Source organism: Bacillus rossius, chromosome 1 (assembly GCF_032445375.1).
Source record: "Bacillus rossius redtenbacheri isolate Brsri chromosome 1, Brsri_v3, whole genome shotgun sequence".
In the NCBI taxonomy this organism is placed as follows: Eukaryota; Metazoa; Arthropoda; class Insecta; order Phasmatodea; family Bacillidae; genus Bacillus; species Bacillus rossius.
The window spans coordinates 280,734,705-280,750,894 of NC_086330.1; the positions used below are offsets into that span (position 1 = coordinate 280,734,705).

A 16,190-nucleotide genomic window follows, 5' to 3' on the forward strand; every position below is an offset into this window, starting at 1 on the left:
CTAGAATGTAAAGATTGTCTGCATTACTGACCCGCGAGCAAGCTACATACATTTCAGAGAGAGAGAGAGAGTGAGAGAAAGACACCTATTGAATGTCTATCTAACTAATTTTTTTATGAGAGCATATTTTCATTAAATAAATCATGAAATCATTCAACGATAAAAGCTGTTTATTTAATTAAGCGGACGGGTTCGCTCCAAGGAGAAAATTGACGTGGCGAGACCTCGTGGACATAGAGAAATGACACACACTCACTATTTGTGTGGCTATGAAACATGATTTTTTTCTGCAATTTAAATTGTAATATACAAAAAGGGTATTGAAAATTGAAACAAATATGGCGACACTATAAACTGCCAGGATCTTTATTTTTTTCTTACTGTCTACTTAGTTCCTTACAATAGCAAAACTTAATGGCTTCTAATAATGCGTTGCAATTTTTTTTCTTTTAAAGCGTGTTTTTTTTTTAGTTTTTATTAACTCAGAATCGAGATAAAAAATCCAATTGTGAATCTAAACCATCCTCACTATTTGTGTGGCTATGAAACATGATTTTTTTTCTGCAATTTAAATTGTAATATACAATAAGGGTATTGAAATTTGAAACAAATATGGCGACGCTATAAACTGTCAGGATCTTTATTTTTTTCTTACTCTCTACTTAGTTCCTTACAATAACAAAACTAAATGGCTTCTAATAATACGTTGCAATTTTTGTTTTTAAAGCGTGTTTTTTTTTAGTTTTTCTTGACTCAGAATCGAGATAAAATATCCAATTGTGAATCTAAACCATCCTCGAATCCCCGAGAACTCACACACAAAATTTCATCAAAATCGGTCCAGCCGTCTAGGAGGAGTTCAGTGACATACACACGCACACAAGAAATATATATATAAAGATATTTTTTTTTTAATTTTTTGGTTTGTTTGGACTGATTATACTTTATTAATAGCTGTTAATACGTTAAATATATTTTTTACTTAGGGCTGAGTTACATTCGATTTAAATTTAATATTTGTTATTCATTTCTACCCAATAATTAGCCCATATATGTCAAATAAACTATCCAATCGCGGAAAATAAGAGCCTACAGGTGCTTTATTTGGGTCATGAATTACATTAAAATCAACCATTTTTAGTTTATTTACCTTTTGTAAATCCCACAAATGAACATCTGAGATCGCTTATACTGGAAATGTGGGAAATGCTGTCATAATCAAATGACCACGCAATTTCTAGTGTTTTCATTTATTTCATTAGTTGGAGATCTGTTTGAGAATCTTAGCTATCTATTCGTTTAATTCTATAAAAACATCATAATATTGCCTCAAACCCTATTTTTAATATGCGAACTGGAGAAGTGAGGTTGAGTGTATAAGTTTTCCATGATAATTTTGTACATTTATTTTATTTTGCATAAAAATTCGTTGCAAGAAAATCTCACCCTCAAAAAACTTTTTTCCAAACATTTTTGCATGTAGCCAGTAAAACATTTTCTAGTACAACAACCAAAAATATAGGCTAAGTATGCTACAGATGCATTTACATAAAAATTAATAGCATTTTTATTAAATTAGGTATTTAATGAATAAACTAGTACTTAGCTGGGGATGCACTTCTTTATCTCACGGTGTCGTTAGAGGATTGTTTGCATCACATTTATGTGTGCGGCCCCAGTACGTATGATCCTGTGAAGCGCATTTTGTATCCTGGTCATAATATGTATTCTTAAAAAAGGTATTTTTTAATTCTTAACTTATATTTACAAGAATAAACTAAAGCAATAAATATAAAAATAATAAATAATTGTTTTTTTTAATGTTAATGATAAAATAAAGGAAAAAATGTTTTACAAAAAAATATTTCCAGATTGCAATAATGGGTTACTCTGAAGATATAGTATTGATGATAAAATATTTAAAAAGTGTCATTATCCCTTACAACTTTTAAAATATTATTACAATGTAAAATAATATAAAATTTATGATTCTGGGGTTTTTTAATAAAATTATTCAATTCCAGAAATTTCGAAATTTTTTAGGGTCTCAAAATAATCACAAACTAAATTTAATCATTATAGTTAGAAAAAAATTACAAATATCTTTAGAATATAAATATACTTATTAAAAGGTATTTTACGTTAGTCCACGTGGTAGAATACGTTTAACTAAACCGTTTTGCCTCTTTAATTTCAATAATGTCATATGATTCAAGTTAATTGGATATCATAATTGTGGTTAGTTATTAATTCATTGTTTTTTTCAATTCAATAATCATTTTTTAATAGTTTTAATAATCTTAAAAGGGCAGATTTACGTATGTAAATCCTATAATGCGATAAAGATACGAAATTTCTATTTTTAAAATCTTTGAACTAACCAATTGTGTAGTGGTTGTCGAAAAACTGTTTAATTGTAGTAAATCATCCATAAATTTGGAAAACGTTAGATTATCATCGTTTTTGAAGGAACGTGGTTTTTGTCCTAACACTAACACTATTATAATACATGGGCAGTGAGTACAAAATTTGACCGCCATGCTTTCGAACCTATTGATTCACAACTAACCATAGTACAGTCACGTGCATGGGAGAGAGGTGTGCCTAAGAAGAAATGAATATATTTTTAATTTATGTTGCGGACGCATGGAGCATCAGCCAATGGGAGCAGAGTAGTTTGGCATTTTGGTAGTAGTTGGAAATTGTTCATATACGTATTTATATTTCAATAATGGTAAGAAACAGTCCATATTACATTGCTAAGGTAATTTCTGTTCAAAAAGTAAATCATCATAATCAACTAGATAACAGACTAGTGATAAACATACAGAAAATGTTCTAAAATTTGTGAAGTTCCTTAAATATTATTCACTAAATGTTTTACATAACCAATTATAAAATAATATAATTTATGAGTTAAAAATACTGTTTATTGGCTTACCACTCGGCAATTTTATGTAAATGGAACAAAAATATTCATGTAAAATTACAGATATTTGTAAATTTAGATTTACATGAAAACAAATGAATCACTACAAAATAGTGTTCGCAGTAATAATGGTTTCAGATTCTTACCCGGGTATTTATGTTTTGTGTTGCCCCATTACCTCCAATAGTTAAGGTTTTTTATGAACCGTCCCCTGAATAGGTTCCCAGTATTAACTGCGCACATTAATAAGAATAAAAAAACATATATCAATTTGTTAAATATTCGACTATCTTTTCCACGTTCTAATAAATTTATGCTTGAATGAAATATCAATAAAAATATAAAATTATGTGCCAATTTTCGTGAGAAATACTCATTATTATTTCGAAAAAGTATTTCATTTATGCAAAAAGAACCATAACCACGTGTTGCACAAAGTTACAATATCTTTCTTGGAGTATTACAAACTATTTCTTGGCTAGTGGTTTCCAGAGGAATCTTTTGTAACAGTACAGAAAATGTTTTTTCTGTGCATTTGTTGTTAGAGAATCATAATTAAAATACTCATTTACTGACACTATCAACATATGTTAGATTCATCGCGAAATTTCATCGGCTAAATCAACGCAAAAAAAATCAATTGTGGGCCTGTTTCACACAAATGGTGTGCACAGTAGTGCAAATAGTCTGCTATGCACTCACTCGTTTTTTTTTTTTTTTTTTTAAATATGAACCCATCTTTATGAATAAGATTAAATCAAAAGAGATTTATGACTAAAGGATACGCAAAAATGTTTTATACAGTTAATAGATTTCACACTGTGTCAGTTCATAGTGGGATTTATTAAAAAATTACCTTCACGTTTCTTAAAATCGTTAATAAACATCTATCGAATTGATGAAACCATATATTTATTATTAATGTTAGTTGCCTATATAACGGATTCTATTTAAATGATAAGAGATAAAACAAAATTGTATAAGCAATATAATTTGGGGAACTGTCCCCTCAAGTCCGCTGCACAGTTCAACCTGCTTGTTTGCCAAGCCATCAGCGTTAAAAAAGAAACACCCATTCTCTTTATTGGAATTCCAGGTGGCTGGAAAATTTCAGCAGGGGCCATTTCATTATGGAAATGGGGACTCAAAGCGGAACGAGCAATTGAGTGTGCTAGTGGGAGTTGGGAGGGGGTTGGTTTTGTAGAGGAAAGGGAGAGGTGGAAGGATGCTGAATCGCTCTCCCGAATGTCTCCTACGGTGAATGTGCTTCTGCGAAGACACTCGCGAATTGCGCGTTCATGCACATGAAATTTCACGTGAAAACATTTTCCAGCAGCCTTGTTCAAGGAAAAACCCTCACGGCGACAAAACTGGATCAGTTTGTTCTGCCCGAAGAGCACGCACATGGACACTGCGCGGAGCTGCTCTTTGTCCGCCTGACGGTCTGCACCATGCTTGCGGAACACGCAGAACATTTGGTCAAGAGTACACAGAAAACAATTTTCTGTACTTGTACAAAAGATTCCTTTACAAACCAGTTGCCAAGATATATTTTGTATTACTACAAGAAAGAGGGGGGAAGGTGAAACATTTCTACTTTTCCCGCTGTTTCATATCAAATTCTTTCCCTTTTTTTTCATTTATTAGTGTGTGTGTAACAGATATTTTTTTTGTTTTAGGATTTTGAAAGGGGGATATAAACCCCTCCCCACCCCCCCGAAAAATCACGATCCTTCGTGCGGCCCTGCTCACAAGAATAATATTGGAATGTTAAAAATGTTAAGTTTACAGAATATAAAGGTATTTTTCCCACCGCACACGTGCATGTTTACAACAGAAGACGCAGTAATGTGAGTGTGGAGTGTGGAGTGTGGAGTGTGGAGGGTGGAGTGTGGAGTGATGTGCTCCCCCGCGGCAGAGAACCCCCTGCACTGCGGCTGCGACTCCCAGGAGCTGTGGGAGTGGCTGCGCGACCACCAGAAGCTGCTGGTGGGCGTGGCCACGCGCGGCCTGCGCTGCGAGCAGCCGCCCGAGCTGCGCGGCCTGCTGTTCCTCGACCTGGAGCCGCCCGCCTTCTGCGCCGCGCCGCTCGTCCTCAACGTCGCCATCCAGGACATCCAGCCCTTCTCCGTGCTCGTGTCGTGGCAGAGCCGCAACCACACCGGCCTGCACGGCTACCGCGTGTCGTACCACGCCGTCGACGAGGACGACGCGGTGAGCCGCCGTGCGCTGACTCTGTCGCCTCGGCAACGTCGCTTCCTCACACTCCTAGTTCCCCCCACTCAGTGCCATACATGAAGACGTTGTGCATGAATTGCCTTATGTTTACACGCTTTATATTAGCTTCACCCAGGGGCGAAACAACAGGGGGGGAGGGTATTTTGCCACCCCCCTTCCCTCTGAAACCTTGAAGTGGGGGCAAACGGGGGCAATGAAAGTGCTGTGTAATCAATTTTTAGATAATAAAACTGCTTAAATAGCACCATTTTCCACCTTGAAATACAAATTTTTCCCGGACCCCCCCGATTCAATAGGGGGGGATCGATGATTCTTTATAAAAAGGTATATTGCCCACCCTTTGGAAATTTAGTTGTTGCGCCCCTGGCTTCACCTGAATGTTTGTTTGTATGTTTGTAACCGACCCCTTTGCACTCGATTTTGACCCACTTTAAACGGACAGATTTAATCTAAACTTCGCACACTTATCGAGGACCGGTGACAAACACTAATTTAACAAGTTTATCTCGTTACCCTGATAAGGATCGACAGGATTAGATAATTTCCTCACCCAGCCTCTGTGTGAGAGCAAGTGAGACAACCGTGCAGTCGGCGCATGCGTACCGTCTACCTACTTTCCAGCTCGAGCACTCGGGGTATTAGTATTGTTACAACATATCTTCGACAGTTGTTTTGTTGGCCGAGCGGATTAAGGTGCGGGTCTCCGATGATGTCAACCCTCGGATTCACCGGTCGTGGGTTCTAATCCTGTCCACAGCTGAAATTGTTTTTTTTTTTTTTTGTTTTTTTTTTTTTTTAAACAAATTTTGGGATTGGTGCCGTAAATCCAACTGTAATTCATCTAGGACTTCGCCAATCCTTCTATTCAAACTAAAAAGTGAAAAATAAATTTAGTTTAAAAAAACTAATAAACACGCTTTTAAAGCACATCGAACTAAAAAGAGAAAAATATTTTTTAAAATAAGCTTAAAACAATGAATGAAAAATACTAGTATTATTGTGAAAAAATATAGTTTAAAAAACTAAAGAAACATGCTTTTAAAGATTATCAAACTAAAAAGTTAAAAATAATTTTAAAATTTAATTTATGACAATAGTATATACGCAATACTAGTATAAATGAGAAAAAAGCTTGAGGCGCTTTGTGCCATATTTTTTGTATATTAAGCGCCCCATGCTTTTTTCTCATTTATACTAGTATTGCTTATATACTATTGTCATAAATTAAATTTTAAAATTATTTTTAACTTTTTAGTTTGATAATCTTTAAAAGCATGTTTCTTTAGTTTTTTAAACTATATTTATTTTTAACTTTTTAGTTTGATATTCTTTAAAAGCATGTTTTTTTTAGTTTTTTAAACTATATTTATGTATAATTATCATAGGGAAATGAGTTACCGACACTACCTATTACCATCTGAGATAACTATTTGGAGTTGCAACGTCACAAAGAAATGGTAAAGTCTCTCCGAATCATTTACAGTTAGATGTATGGATATAATCTTAGAATTTACCGGAAAAAAAAATTTTTTTTCGGCGTGGCCTGGAGTAAACCCACGATCGCTGAATCCGAAAGCTGACGTCACAGAAGTCGCGCGCCTTAGACCGCTCGGCTAACGAACGTAATGAAATTTGTGGGACATTTTACAGTGATGAGTCACTCACTCTTAGTCGAAAGAGTTACAGACGGACAGACAAACAAACATACAGGTGAAGCTAATATAAAGCATGTAAAAAGCGTGGGGTGCTTTGTTTCATATTTATCGTACATCGAGCGCCCGATGGCAGAGCAGCCGACATGTCATCGGAAGGCTCTAGGTTCGATTCCCAGTCCGGGCTATCTGAATTTTTCTCACATATTCTATACACTCTCATTGAGAAGGTCCTTTCCTCATCCTTTCTCAATCCTTATCCTTCCCAAAATTCCTGTTACGTAAATGTGGAACGCTTCACTGACTATCAATACAGCTGTACCCATTAATAATTTGGAAAATAATTACAGTTACTTATAGTTGACGTCCCTCGGCTTCTGGTCCCTATTTCCCTGTTTGCTAGAAATGTCCGTTATGCCCGTACTGCTCTCGTCGGAGAGGTGTGGGTCCAGGCCGACGTGGCCGGGACCTGGAAATGTGGGACCTGGAGGGATGGTGAGGTAGAGTGACAGGTAGATCGAAAGGACCACTCGCTGTTAATCGGTTCACGAGCTCTTTTATTGCGTTCAGAGAGCTTGCCGCGGCCTGGCGGATCCGTCGCGGGTTGCGCGCCTCTCCCACGATGATCCGGACTCCCGGTAACCGTCTCGTACGGCTCTCTCGTCCCGACGCGTACTGGCAGATCTCCTACGTAACAAAGTTCCTGATAGTCCACTAGTTCGTGATGGCACGTGACGCGTGCGCAGTTCCTACGTACTGACTCGTAACGTCGGCGATGGTTCGGCAGAGGGTAACTATGTCCCTCACAAAGACACGTGATGCGTGTGCGGTTGTTCCTACGTACTGACTCGTAACGTCGGCGATAGTTCTGCGACGCGTAACGAAGTTTACGCGTCCCGTAATGACCGGCCCGTGACGTAACTTACGTACTCGCAGCTCGGGCACCCAATCGCTTGGGCGGCACGACGTAGGCAGCACGGCTGCTGCTAAAGATGCTCGTCCTACGGCTGAGTCGCCGGACCGTGAGCTCGACACCCGTCTCGCGATTAGCGCGGAGCGGAGCGCACGTCCGCCGCTGCTCGAGTCCTGAGTTTAACTACCGCTCTCCCCCGCCCGTCCGCGGCCGTCGCGCGCGGGCTGCGGGGGAGGGGAGGGGAAATCGGCCGGCGTGGGAGAGCGCCACCCCTCGCGACGCGGATGAGCGCCAGGCCGCGCTTACATACAGACACTGCGACACGTTTACAAGAATTACAATTATTACCGATAGTTAATACATACATTACAGTTACACTATTTACACACTTAAACAAAGTCACTGTCACTTAGAAAGAAATATATACACACGGAAACATTTACATAATAACACTGGCGTGCTAGGGCGCACGCGGGTGCGTCCCTAGCCGATGCACACACTGGGGTTCACTGGGGGGGGGAAACAGGCCCCCTCAGGCCCGCGTCGGTGGCCAGGTACGGCCTCTGTATCTGGGAGGGTACGACGACTGTCGTCATATGCCCCCCCTCTCCCGAGGCCGTCCTGGCCCCCGACGCCGACCTAGACCGGCAGCCGCGTCCGCGTCCGGCCACATGTCTGGTCGTCGGAGTTCGTCACGTCAGTCCGTCTGGGTCGGGCAAACTGGGGCAGGAGCTGCATCACGCTGCAGCGTAACCCCCCGTCGGTCGTCTGTCTCACGTCTCGGGGTTTGTGCTGACTCCCCCACTCGTAGTCCCAGAGGTAGTGGGGGGCCGTCTTCTCACGCGTGGACCGGCGCAACGCCGGTCCCCTCCCCGCGTGAGCGGTCATCATCGGCTCCCCGGAAGGCAAGTCCAGGACCACCTGCTGGGCCCTGTCGACATCGCCCTCCCCACTGAGGAGCCGGACCGTTACCCCGTCTGTCACGTCCTTGCTCACGTCCGTCCCCATCACCCGCCGTTCCCAGGGGTGAACGTACCTCCGTCCACGTCTCTGGATAGGCTCCGGCAACGTCACCACTGGTTCACTCAGGTCGACCAGGTCGCCCTGTGCAGTGTTGTCATGCGTCACGTCCTCGATGAGTGGTCCGTCTGTGTCGTTGGCGTAGGCGCTGACGTCATCGGGCGGGAGCACCCGGTCCACGAAGCGCTCCAGCTCTGCCATGCTTGCGCCCCGCGGACCCCTTCCGCCCCTTCTGACGGGCGTCCTTTTCCCGCCCCCTCTTGCCAGTCGCCAACCGCCGTCCCCCTTTTGCTGTCCCCCCGTAGGAAACTGAGTCGGTATCGTCGTGGGGGCCCGTTCATGTGTCGTGCCCCAGGTGTCGTCGTCCCTGTCAATGTTCCTGCCAACCCCCCACAGTGACCTGGGGTGGGCGTGTCCCCATCGACGTCCCAGATCCGACTCCGGTGGCGTCACCACGGGGTCACCGAAGTCGACCAGGACTCCTACTGCGACGTTGTCATCGGTCCTGCCCCGTGTGTCGTCGTCCCCGTCAACGTTCCTGCCAACCCCCCGATGTGACCTGGGGTGGGTGTGTCCCCGTCGACGTCCCTGATCCGGCTCCGGTGGCGTCACCACTGGGTCACCGAAGTCGACCAGGACTCCTACTGCGACGTTGTCATCGGTCCTGTCCCGTGTGTCGTCGTTCCCGTCAACGTTCCTGCCAACCCCCCGATGTGACCTGGGGTGGGCGTGTCCCCGTCGACGTCCCAGGTCTGGCTCCGGCGGTGCCACCACAGGGGCGCCGAGGTCGGCCAGTACACCTTCGGTGACGTCATCCTCGCCCCCGTCACCGACCACTGGTCCGCTGTCGTCGCGGTCGTACTCGTCGTGCGGGTCGCCTATCAGTCGAATGTCGTCCCTGTGTACCTGTTGTCCGTCCGTCGGCGCGACGCACGAGGTACGAGGTGGTGCCCAGTCTGTCTACGATCTCCTGTGGCCCCGCCCACTTAGGGGCCAGACTGGCGCAAAAGCCCCACTCGCCAGCCGACAGGTGGTGACACTTAACAAACACCTTCTGGCCAGGCTCTAGTCGCGCCGGGGGCTGGTGCGTCTGCGGCGTGCGTCTAGTCAGGTAGTCAGCTTGGCGACGTCGGGCGTCTTCGCGCAGATCGTGCGCGGTTACATCGTGTGAGTCGGGGGGTGAACGCGCCTCCCTGGGCAGGGCGAGGTTTCTGCCCTGCACCAGTTCAGCGGGGGAATGTCCCGTGACCGCGTTCGTCCGACGGCGCAGGCAAAACAGCAGCGTCGGCAGGTGCAGGTCCCACTTGGTGTGGTCCTCGTCCAACCGGATGCGCAGCTGAGTTTTAATGTCCTGATTCCGCCTTTCGGTCGGATTCGCACGCGGATGGTAGGTGGGCGTCGTGTGATGCTCCACCCCCCACCCCGCGCAGGACATTCGCCAGCTTCTCCCTGTGAACTGCACCCCGTTATCCGTCAGCAGGACCGCGGGGTACCCGTATCGCGGGAAGAACTCGCGCTCGAGCAGGGCAATCACGGTGCCGGCCTTCACGTTTGGTACTGCGAACGCCTCCGCCCAGCAGGAGAAGACGTCCGTGACCACAACAATGAATCGCCGGCCACGGGACATGCGAGGATACGGCCCCATAATATCCACCGCCACAGTGTGGAAGGGATCCCGGGGCCGTCGTGGGACTTGCTGCTCCCTGCCGTCGGGTCGCCTGGACTTCCGCTCCTGGCAACGCAGGCAGGCCCGCACGTAGCGTCTCACTTCTGCCGCGTCGCCAGGCCAGTGGAACGTCCGTCTGACCTCCCGCAGCGTCTGTTCCGCACCCGGGTGTCCCGCCAGGGGGTGGTCATGCAGGTAGCTCATGACCCAGCGCCTCGCCTCGGGCGGCACGTGGGTCCGCCACCCGCTCGCCCGGTGAGCCCCCCTGGTCTGGAGCACCCCGTTCAGACTTCGGCAGCCCGGTACTACCCCCTCCCCGCACTCTGTCAGTCGGGTCTGGGTGTCGGGGTCCCGGAGCTGCGCTGCGTGGACCCACGCGAGCAGGTCAGTCATTGTCTCAGGTCGTGCGTCGGGTGCAGGAGCAGTGGAGCTTGTCAGCGCGTACAACGCGCACGGTCGCGGCACCGAGTCCTCTACCCCGCGCCCACGCTCAGGGAGGAGCACTTCCTCCCAGCCCTGATCGTCGTGGAACTCATTCTCAGGATCCGGATTCCGGGACAACTCGTCGGCCAGCTGATTTTCACGTCCAGGAATGTGTTCGACCGTGAACGAGAATTCCTGGATCAGCATGGCCCACCGAGTGAACTTAGACTTCCGGCCCTGAGCGGAGTCTAACCAGCGGAGGCACTGGCTGTCGGTTCTCAGCGTGAATGAGCGCCCCTCGATGTGGTGACGGTACCTCTGCAGTGCCCAGACCACCGCCAGGCACTCCTGCTCATTCATGTGATACCTCCGCTCAGCCTGCCCAAACTTAGCACTGGCGTACTCGATCACGCGTCTCACGCCCCGGTCATCCACCTGATACAGCACCGCCCCCATCCCCTCCTGACTCGCATCTGTCTGGATGAAGATGGGGCGGCTGGGCACCAGGCGTGAGAGCGTGTGACAGTTCCTGAACCGGTGCTTTACCTGTCGCAAGGCCTCGTCCGCGGCGGGGGTCCACCGGAACTTAGTCTTCGGCGACAGTAGGTCCGTCATCGGGGCCGTCACCGTGGCGAAGTCGGGGACGAAGGACCGCAGCCAGTTGAGCAGCCCCAGCAGCTTCTGGAGCTGCTTCCTGGTCTTCGGTGCCCCCTTTCCCTCAATCAGCTCCAACTGCTCAGGTCGGGGGCGGCACCCCTCCGCCGTCACTATGTATCCCAGGAACTCGATTTCTGTGGCCCCAATGTGGCATTTCTTTGGGGCACACGTCAGTCCGTGTCTGGCCATTCGTTCTAGCACCAGTGCCAGATGGTGCGCGTGCTCCTCCCACGTCCTGGACCATATGATAACGTCGTCCAGATAGGCACTGGTGAACTCACCAATGTACCCATCCAGAACACGTACCATCAGTGCCTGGAATGTGGCAGGGGCGTCCATGAGACCAAACGGCATGGCGCAGAACTGGTAACGTCGGCCGTCTGGTGCTGTAAATGCCGTCTTGGGGCGGTCCTCTGGGCATACCGGCACCTGCCAGTAGCCCGATTTCAAGTCAAGTGTCGTGAAGATAGTAGCGTCCCCCAGTCCTGCCAGAGCGTCTGTGATGTTAATCTGTGGGGGCGGGGCGGGAATGGTCAGTTTGTTTATTGCCTTGAAGTTTACGCAAAAGCGTAGACTTCCGTCTTTCTTAGTGGCCAGCACCACCCGCGAGTTGTACGGGGAGGTGCTGGGTTCAATCACCCCGTCACGTAACATCTCGTCAATTTGAGTCTGTATGGCCCCCCGTTCCCGGATGCCAAATCCGTATACCTTCTCAAAGGGGGGGGCGGTGCGGTACCATCTGTATCCGGTGCTCAGTCACGTTCGTCCGTCGTAGCCGGTCCGCGGCCGCAAATACCTGTGCCTGGGAGGCGAGGACATTGTTGATGACGTCGACGTACTCCTCGGGGACACCGTGCTGAAGATCCTCTAGGCGGAGGATGACTGACTGAGGGGGACTGGGGGGGACCTGGTGCACGCCGTACACCGTCCAGCGCCCTTGGGTGCCGAAGTGCATCCGGCCGGCTCGTACTTCCACGGTGGCGTCGACCTCGTGCAGCCACGGGACCCCCAGGATCAGCCCCTCGCGGAGCTCGGGGACCACCCAGGCCTCGATGTGGCTAACGTGACCAACGATGCTCAATGTTACCTGAGTGATGCCCCCTGCTGCGACGACGGCGTCCCTGGTGGCCAGCTGCACCAGCTCCCTCCGCGGTGTCTTTGCCTCCGCTCCCACCAGGTGGGCCACGATGTAGGTACGGCTGGCGGCGGTGTCCACCAGGGCCAGCATCTCCCGCCCGTTAGCTCGGACAGGAACTCGCAGCAGCTCCGGCTCCTCGGGGCCGACCTGCCCCAGCTGTGCAGTCGTCTGTCCCCCACCGCCCCCGGCCGCCTGGCCGTCCGGGCGTGGGGAACTCGCGGCGAGGTCCGCGGCTCGCTCTGGCGTCGACGTGTTGACGTTCCGGTAGTCCACCTCGTCGACAACAGGTCGACGAGGCGGCTGGTCCGGCCCCGGAAAAACCTCCGTCGGGGCCGCTGCGATCTTGGCGGCATCCAGTTGCCCCCGCACAGGGACTGCTGGCGGGATGCCTGCGCTGATGCTCTGGTGGTCCACCTCGCCGACGGCATGTTGACGAAGCGGCTGGTCCAGCCCCGGAGTCCTGGCGGCATCCAGTTGCCCCCGCACGGGGACTGCTGGTGGAATGCCCGCGCTGCCGCTCCGGTTGCCCACCTCGTCGACAGCGTGTCGACGAGGCGGCTGGTCCGGCCCTGGTATAACCGGCCTCAGGGCCGCGGTGGTTGTGCCGGCCTTCGGCTGTCCATGGGGTTGCCCCGGCACGGGGACAGCTGGCAAGGAGCGGGTCTGTTGCCCCTCGCTCTCTTGCGGCGTACTCGGCGTTGGTGTGGTAGGCTCCGGTGGTGGTCGACGAGTCCTGTCGGTTACTGGGTCTGCCGGTGACTGGCGAACCGGGGAGCGGCACCCAGTTGTCCCTCCGCCCCCGGTCCTGCGTTTCCCGCTTGCGACGTGCTGCCTTCGCGCGCCTCCTCCCACGCGGCTCTGGTGGGGCAGAGGCGATGCCAATGGTACGCCTCCGGGCAAAATCGGCATCGCGGCGGACGTTCATCCCTCTCTCTCGTAGCTGTCCGCTCGTGGCGTCCCCCTCCTGCCGCAGCTGATTCCGGACGATCCCTGGTGCCACCCCGGTCTGTTGTCTTGCGCGGTCCCGCGCCGCCGGCGTAGCTCACCACGGCCAAGTCACTGTCCGTGACCTCTGTGACGGTCACCCCCCGCGGCCCCGAGCGGGCACGGGGGGTTCTCACGTCCCTGAGCGCCGTCCTCCACTGCGACATGTCACGTTCGATCACGCGGGCGAGGGCCACGAACTCCTCCGTGTCACGACCAGTCGCCGTTCTCATGAAGGGACGGAACTCTGGTAGCAATTGTTCGACAATAGTTGGCAACGCCGCACTCACGTCCTCACTCATTCCCAATCGGCGGAACATGCGTAACTTCTCGTAAATGAACTGCTCCGCACTCTCGTCCTCCTGGTTTCGGCAGTAAAATGTCCGCAAACACATTGCCCGCGCCTGATCGTTATCAAACCTGGTCCTGACTTGGCGTACAAAATGTCCCCACTCGGTATCGAAACTCCCAGCCATTAACCACCAGTTCCTTGCCTCGCCGCGGAGCTGTCCCGCCACTCGCGACGCCCACTCCGCCCGTCGCACTTCGTACAGTTTTAAGAGGTGTTCACACTCCCGCAAAAACTCCCGCGGGTCCTCGTTGTCTCTCCCCGCAAACACTGGCAACTCGAACTGCGTGTTCACGTATCGCACTACTGGCCCCTCCATGTCCGCGGGCCTGCCCCCCTGTTCCCTTTTACAGTCCTTGTCCGTGCTGTCCGTGCTCTTCGCGCCTTCGGCCGCGCCGCCGGACCCGCACACTTCGTCTTTTACGTCCATTTTCGCGGAGCCTCCTTCCTCATGCAAGTCTGTTTCGAAACTTATTAGATCGTCTCTCCCTTGTCCCGCCTGTTTCCACGCCATTCTGTCCTCTCGGAGCTACTGACGCGCGGATCGTGAACACAATCTCTCCCAGTAATACAATACGATCCTACCCGGCGCGTTATCTTCAGTCCGGGATACCGCTGCGCCGCCGTCTTGTATTTCTGTCGCCCTCACGACGCGTTATCTCTCGCCGAAACGTCTTGTATTCGCGCCGTTCCCGCGCCGCGATATCTCCCGCCGAACGTCTCCGGTTCGCGACGTTCCCGCGCCGCGTTATCTCCCGCCGGCGCGCCGGCGCGCCGTCTCGAATTCGCGCCTCTCCCACGCCGCGCGGCCGCACCTGCTTCCGTCCTGTCCTGCACCTGCGCGCTTGCGTGCGCTTGCGTGTGCTTGCGTGCGCTTGCGTATGCTTACGGCCACACTAGTTGGGCGCCAAATGACGTCCCTCGGCTTCTGGTCCCTATTTCCCTGTTTGCTAGAAATGTCCGTTATGCCCGTACTGCTCTCGTCGGAGAGGTGTGGGTCCAGGCCGACGTGGCCGGGACCTGGAAATGTGGGACCTGGAGGGATGGTGAGGTAGAGTGACAGGTAGATCGAAAGGACCACTCGCTGTTAATCGGTTCACGAGCTCTTTTATTGCGTTCAGAGAGCTTGCCGCGGCCTGGCGGATCCGTCGCGGGTTGCGTGCCTCTCCCACGATGACCCGGACTCCCGGTAACCGTCTCGTACGGCTCTCTCGTCCCGACGCGTACTGGCAGATCTCCTACGTAACAAAGTTCCTGATAGTCCACTAGTTCGTGATGGCACGTGACGCGTGCGCAGTTCCTACGTACTGACTCGTAACGTCGGCGATGGTTCGGCAGAGGGTAACTATGTCCCTCACAAAGACACGTGATGCGTGTGCGGTTGTTCCTACGTACTGACTCGTAACGTCGGCGATAGTTCTGCGACGCGTAACGAAGTTTACGCGTCCCGTAATGACCGGCCCGTGACGTAACTTACGTACTCGCAGCTCGGGCACCCAATCGCTTGGGCGGCACGACGTAGGCAGCACGGCTGCTGCTAAAGATGCTCGTCCTACGGCTGAGTCGCCGGACCGTGAGCTGGACACCCGTCTCGCGATTAGCGCGGAGCGGAGCGCACGTCCGCCGCTGCTCGAGTCCTGAGTTCAACTACCGCTCTCCCCCGCCCGTCCGTGGCCGTCGCGCGCGGGCTGCGGGGGAGGGGAGGGGAAATCGGCCGGCGTGGGAGAGCGCCACCCCTCGCGACGCGGATGAGCGCCAGGCCGCGCTTACATACAGACACTGCGACACGTTTACAAGAATTACAATTATTACCGATAGTTAATACATACATTACAGTTACACTATTTACACACTTAAACAAAGTCACTGTCACTTAGAAAGAAATATATACACACGGAAACATTTACATAATAACACTGGCGTGCTAGGGCGCACGCGGGTGCGTCCCTAGCCGATGCACACACTGGGGTTCACTGGGGGGGGAAACAGGCCCCCTCAGGCCCGCGTCGGTGGCCAGGTACGGCCTCTGTATCTGGGAGGGTACGACGACTGTCGTCATAGTTATCACGGAATTAATAGTAGAGTAGAACAAATAACAGTTTAAAAAATTTTTAAAAACACGCTTTTATAAATAAACCAAACTAAAAAGTAGAAAATAAATAATAGTTTAAAAAACAAAAAAAACATGCTTTTATAGAAAATCCAACTAAAAATTAGAAAA

General features: G+C 50.2%; 1 protein-coding gene across 1 annotated transcript in view; it reads left to right on the top strand.

Annotated features, from left to right (window-relative positions):
• Window positions 1–16,190, top strand: part of LOC134527531 (protein artichoke) — a 398,285-nt gene that overhangs the window by 379,920 nt on the left and 2,175 nt on the right. Inside the window, exon 3 of the mRNA XM_063360286.1 lies at window positions 4,848–5,143. Coding sequence (XP_063216356.1) covers window positions 4,848–5,143 — 296 coding nt within the window. The remainder of the gene's footprint in view (window positions 1–4,847; window positions 5,144–16,190) is intronic.